General features: G+C 60.0%; 1 protein-coding gene across 2 annotated transcripts in view; it reads left to right on the top strand.

The window, feature by feature from the left end:
- Positions 1-5,736, top strand: part of SEPTIN9 (septin 9) — a 159,464-nt gene that overhangs the window by 35,366 nt on the left and 118,362 nt on the right. Inside the window, exon 1 of one of the 2 annotated variants that reach the window (XM_027770762.1) lies at positions 3,333-3,441. The exons of the other annotated variant lie outside the window; for it this stretch is intronic. Within the exon in view, the coding sequence (XP_027626563.1) occupies positions 3,366-3,441 (76 nt within the window). The 5' untranslated portion in view covers positions 3,333-3,365. Of the gene's footprint in view, positions 1-3,332; positions 3,442-5,736 lie in introns of those variants that run through there. 2 annotated transcript variants of the gene reach the window in all.

Raw genomic sequence — 5,736 nt, 5'->3', positions numbered from 1 at the left:
GTCAGCACCTGTGCCCTCTGGCATTTAAAAAGGGAAGGAGTGCTGCACTGCTCCCTGGCTGTCCCCTGGCTCGAATGGCCTTTTTGCCTCCTGGAAAGTGATGCCCCATCTGTCAAAGACCCCTTTGGATCTGTGTGCGGGCTGTGCCCACCCCACCCCGCCCCGCCCTTACCGTGTGCTCGCAGACAGCAGACCCAGGGCCAGGTCTGTGGACATAGAGATGGGACAAGCCACAGAGACCCAGACTCCGTGGTCCCTGGGACCAGAGTAGATGTGGCCCGTCTGGGCATGTCCCTGCCCTGCTGGTGAAGGTGAGGCATTCTCTCTGCGGCCGCACGCTGTGCTGAGCAGTGGCCCAGCTGGCCTGTGAGGCCGCTGGGCGGGAGGGGCATTGCTCAGTGCCTCCTCCCTCCTGCGGCCCGCTCCCTGCCTGGGTTCCCAGCAGCCAGAAGATAACCATCCTGCATGTCGCCCCTCACCGCCTCTGCTCCGAGAAGCCCACTCTGACCCCCCGCTCTGCCTGGCTCCCAGCTCAAGGGGAGGGTACGGGTGGGATGAGGACTGGGTGGGTGGGACTCCCCCGGGGCTGCCGGTGTGGGCAGAACTCATTCACATGTTACAGGGCTTTCCGTGTGACACGGGCCATCACAGCCTTGTGGAGTCTCCTGGCTACCACGGGCCAGTAAGGCCTGAGTTACTGCCTGCCCCGGGCCTGGGAAACTGAGAAAGAGCCCAGAGGAGAATCCTCCAGCGGGGTTCCAGGAAGTCTTCCTGGAAGAAGTGGCACCTGAGCTGAGACCTGAAGAAGGATGGAGGGGGGAACCAGCAGTTAGCGTGATGGCTATGTTGCTGGCCTCCCACGTAGTCGACCGCGGGTCGGGTCCCGGACCCGGTGGCTTAAAACTCACGCCGGGCACGTGTGCGTGCGGGCCCAAGATCCCGAGAGGAGAATGGAGGAGCGTGATGGCTATGTTGCTGGCCTCCCACGTAGTCGACCGCGGGTCGGGTCCCGGACCCGGTGGCTTAAAACTCACGCCGGGCACGTGTGCGTGCGGGCCCAAGATCCCGAGAGGAGAATGGAGGAGCGTGATGGCTATGTTGCTGGCCTCCCACGTAGTCGACCGCGGGTCGGGTCCCGGACCCGGTGGCTTAAAACTCACGCCGGGCACGTGTGCGTGCGGGCCCAAGATCCCGAGAGGAGAATGGAGGAGCGTGATGGCTATGTTGCTGGCCTCCCACGTAGTCGACCGCGGGTCGGGTCCCGGACCCGGTGGCTTAAAACTCACGCCGGGCACGTGTGCGTGCGGGCCCAAGATCCCGAGAGGAGAATGGAGGAGCGTGATGGCTATGTTGCTGGCCTCCCACGTAGTCGACCGCGGGTCGGGTCCCGGACCCGGTGGCTTAAAACTCACGCCGGGCACGTGTGCGTGCGGGCCCAAGATCCCGAGAGGAGAATGGAGGAGCGTGATGGCTATGTTGCTGGCCTCCCACGTAGTCGACCGCGGGTCGGGTCCCGGACCCGGTGGCTTAAAACTCACGCCGGGCACGTGTGCGTGCGGGCCCAAGATCCCGAGAGGAGAATGGAGGAGCGTGATGGCTATGTTGCTGGCCTCCCACGTAGTCGACCGCGGGTCGGGTCCCGGACCCGGTGGCTTAAAACTCACGCCGGGCACGTGTGCGTGCGGGCCCAAGATCCCGAGAGGAGAATGGAGGAGCGTGATGGCTATGTTGCTGGCCTCCCACGTAGTCGACCGCGGGTCGGGTCCCGGACCCGGTGGCTTAAAACTCACGCCGGGCACGTGTGCGTGCGGGCCCAAGATCCCGAGAGGAGAATGGAGGAGCGTGATGGCTATGTTGCTGGCCTCCCACGTAGTCGACCGCGGGTCGGGTCCCGGACCCGGTGGCTTAAAACTCACGCCGGGCACGTGTGCGTGCGGGCCCAAGATCCCGAGAGGAGAATGGAGGAGCGTGATGGCTATGTTGCTGGCCTCCCACGTAGTCGACCGCGGGTCGGGTCCCGGACCCGGTGGCTTAAAACTCACGCCGGGCACGTGTGCGTGCGGGCCCAAGATCCCGAGAGGAGAATGGAGGAGCGTGATGGCTATGTTGCTGGCCTCCCACGTAGTCGACCGCGGGTCGGGTCCCGGACCCGGTGGCTTAAAACTCACGCCGGGCACGTGTGCGTGCGGGCCCAAGATCCCGAGAGGAGAACGGAGGAGAAGGGATTGCGGCGTGGCCATCCCCCCTGGGGGGCGATTTCTCACTTTCTGTCTCTATGTCTCTCTCTGTCTGTCTGGCGAGCGCACGCACCCTACAGTGAAAATCTCTCCAAAAAAAAAAAAAAAGAAGGATGGAGAGTGGGAGGGCCTGCTGGGAAGAGGAGCAGAGCAGGACAAGCACAGGTGTGGCTGGTGGAACTGAGGCGGGTCGTGGCCAGGGAGGGAGAGGAGCAGACGTGCCTCGCAGGAGGTCCGAGGCCCCGGGGCCCTGCCTGGCCTTGCTCAGTACCTGGCAGGTGATAGGGAGCCCCTGAGGACTCGCAGGGAGGCGGCAGGTTGCAGTCGCACCTTGGAAAGGTCGTCACCCCCCAGTAGCCTAGAGTCTCAGACCCGAGACCCTGAGCATGGAGGCCAGAAGGAACTGGCCACGTGCTCATAGCCCCCCTCCCTGGAGCCCCAAGCTGAGTGGGGGCAAACTTCTTGGGTGTTTATTATTAATTAAAACAAACAAGCCAGATGCCCTCACCTCTCTGACTTGTGAGGTCCCAGGGAGTTACCACCTGCAAGCAGGCCCCTCTGGCCCCAGACCGCAGAGGCCTGGGCCTGGCCCCTCCCCACTATCAGCCTGCTTCTGCTCCCTGCACATAGGGGTCTCTTGAGAGATTCCATCCCAGGTGGGGGTGTGGCTGCCCAGTCCCTAGAACCCCCAGTAACAGACCCTCCAGGGCATCCCCTGGTCTGGCCTGGCAGTGGCCTTTGCCCTTTGCCCCGACCTCCGCCATGCACCCTCAGCCTAGCGGAGGCTGGCAGACCGCTGGCCAGGCCCTCTGGGTCCAGTCCCGGCAGCAACTCCTGCTGCTGGCAGGGGGTGGGGCGTGAGGCTGCTGCGTTAGTAGCAAACCCATTTATAATGTCTCCGAGGTCACTTCACACAGGACAAATGGTTCATTTAGGTTGATCTGGCTGCCGGCCACCCTCCAGCAGCACCCAGGGCGGGGGAGATCTCATTACCCAGGGAAAGTTATCCCAGATTGTCTGGGGGGGGGGCAGCCAGCACCCCCGCGCTTCCTGCCTGCCTCCCACGCACAGCATTCTGTCCCCAGGCGGCAGGCCAGACCGGAGGCTGTGTCTCAGGTGGAAAGTGGCATGGCGGCCACCTTCTCCAGCGGTCGCTGCAGGGCACGGGGCACTTCGATGTCACAGAAGTTCTTCTCGGTTCATGGTAGGCTGGGGACGGGGTACACACCCAGCCACGGGGAGACCCCGACCTCGGCTGTTAGTGTTGACCCTCCTGTCAGCAGACAGTGCATCCAGGCACGGCGGGGTGCACTGGGCAAGCTGAGTGGTCCCTGCTTTCTTTTCCATCCCCTGCGGAGGTGCCACACAGGGCCGGAGTGGTGGGTGGAGGGGGGAGGGGCCTGCCCAGTTCACCCCTTGTAGCCCTGGGGCCCCCACGGCAGCCACTGAAGGGCGGAGGTGGGAGGGTTCTTGGCTTGCCTTCGGGGGTACGTTGGGGAGCACCCAGAGGGCAGGTGGGGGGACAGTTCAGAGGTGCCTGGGAGACTTGATGCCTCAGCCTGTTTCTGGGACTGGTCCTTGCTTTGCAGCCTTGGCTCTTAGGCTGCTTTCCAGAAACTTCCTCATAGCAGCTGTTTGATGGGGCCCTATTGTCTCCCAGGGCCCAGAGCCTGTCCTCTCCCCACAGGTTCCCACAGTCAGGGCCCCGAGTCTGCCTGGGATGCCAAGGACATGGGATGCCCCGCTCTTGCAGGGCCCGTCTCTGTGGGGAGGCGAGGGACTCAGTGTCCTTTGCAAAACTGAGTGGCTAGGACCAGCAAATGGTGTAATGGTTACGTTGTTGGACTCCCACAGAGTCTACTGTGGTTCGAGTCCTGGACTCGGTGGTTTAAAACTCGCACTGGGCATGTGTGCGCATGCCCACAATCCTGAGAGGAGAATGGAGAAGGGATTTCGGTGTGTCCATCTGCCCTGGGTGTGATTTCTTGCTTTCTGTTTCTCTGTCTCTGTGGAGAATGCACATGCCCTATAGCAAAAATCTCTAAAAAAAAACCCCAAAAAACTGGGGGGGCTGACTCCCCAGTCCCAGGTCCCACAAGAGCTGCCTCAGAGCCGCGCCTTCACCCTTCTTTCCATCTCTCTGTCCCTGGAAAGGAGGGACATGGATGCCTTCCCTGGTGTGGACAAGCGGTCACTCCCCATATATGTGGGGTGGAGGAAGTGCTTATATAGGATGCACTTTAAATACATATAGTTCTTCTATAGGAAGGACCTAGCAGGTGGTGTAGTTGTTAAGGCACTGGACTCCCACATGGTCGACCGTGGTTCAAATCCTGGACCTGGTGGCTTGAAACTCACGCCGGGTACATGTGTGTGTGCCCAAGATCCTGAGAGGAGAATGGAGGAGAAGGGATTGTGGTGTGGCCATCACCCCCTGGGCAATGTCTCCCTGTCTCTCTGTCTCTCTGGCAAGTGCACATGCCCTATGACAAAAATCTCTCTCAAAAAAATGTTCATGGAAAATGGAATGAAAAGTATAAGTTTATTTTGGTGCAGAAAATTTTGCAATGCCTGCATAGGGTTTTCATAATACACATTTTCCACAAACTTTTTGAAGACACTCGTCCCCCCCCCCCTCCCCAGTCTTTAAAATTTTCCTTTTTCTCTATTCATTATTGAGTATGTGGAAGCAGGAGAGAGATGAGCACCCCCCACAGGTCTGGGCATACCATGCTCACCTCCTCCAGTCCTCCAGCCCGTGGGTCCTGGGTACCTGATGTCCCATGCCAATCGGGCTGAGGACTCGAATTGCAGTCGCCATGTGGCACCTGGCCTCTCCTGGGCACTGCCTTACACTGCGCCAAGAACTGGCCTCACTGTGCTCTTTGGCAGCCCAAACTGGCCAAAGACAGGCGACTTTAATAGGTACTGAGCTCCCTGTCACTGGAGGTTTTTTTTTTAAATGATTTATTTTATTTGTTAGTATTTTTTGACCAGAGAGAGACATAGAGGGAAAAGAAGAAAGTGAGAAAGCAAGCCACCACGTCCAGTACTTGAACCGTAGTCAGCCATCCGGGAGTCCAGCTCCTTAACCACCGTGTCACCTGCCAGCCCCATCACTGGAGATATTTGAGTATGATTGCTAGGCATTTGGGGGTGGGTATTAAGGCGGGGTTCCATCAGGATTGTGTATAGCAGTATGAGCCTTGGATCCTTCTAGAAGGTGTGGAAGAAGAGATCAGGTTCCTGCTCCCTACCCTTCTGGGCTGTCTGGCTGCTGCTCTAGACCCCAGCCCTCTTCCTTCCACCTGCTGGGTCTTGGGCAGTGGGCAGGGTGTTGTGAGAGTGTGAGGTCGCGGTCCACAACTGGCAGACCAGGAGGGGAGCTCCCTGGGGACAGCATCGCCTCGGCCACTGTGGGGACTTTAAAAATAAGTGCTTTTTTCTCTGTTTGGATGGCTGCTGTTCCTGCTGGCGTGGAACCAGGGCAGCTGGGGAC

The sequence above is a fragment of the Tupaia chinensis genome, unplaced genomic scaffold, assembly GCF_000334495.1.
Source record: "Tupaia chinensis unplaced genomic scaffold, TupChi_1.0 Scaffold000159_1, whole genome shotgun sequence".
In the NCBI taxonomy this organism is placed as follows: Eukaryota; Metazoa; Chordata; class Mammalia; order Scandentia; family Tupaiidae; genus Tupaia; species Tupaia belangeri.
The sequence above is the reverse complement of the archived record's forward strand: the minus strand, read 5'-3'. Positions and strand labels throughout refer to the sequence as shown.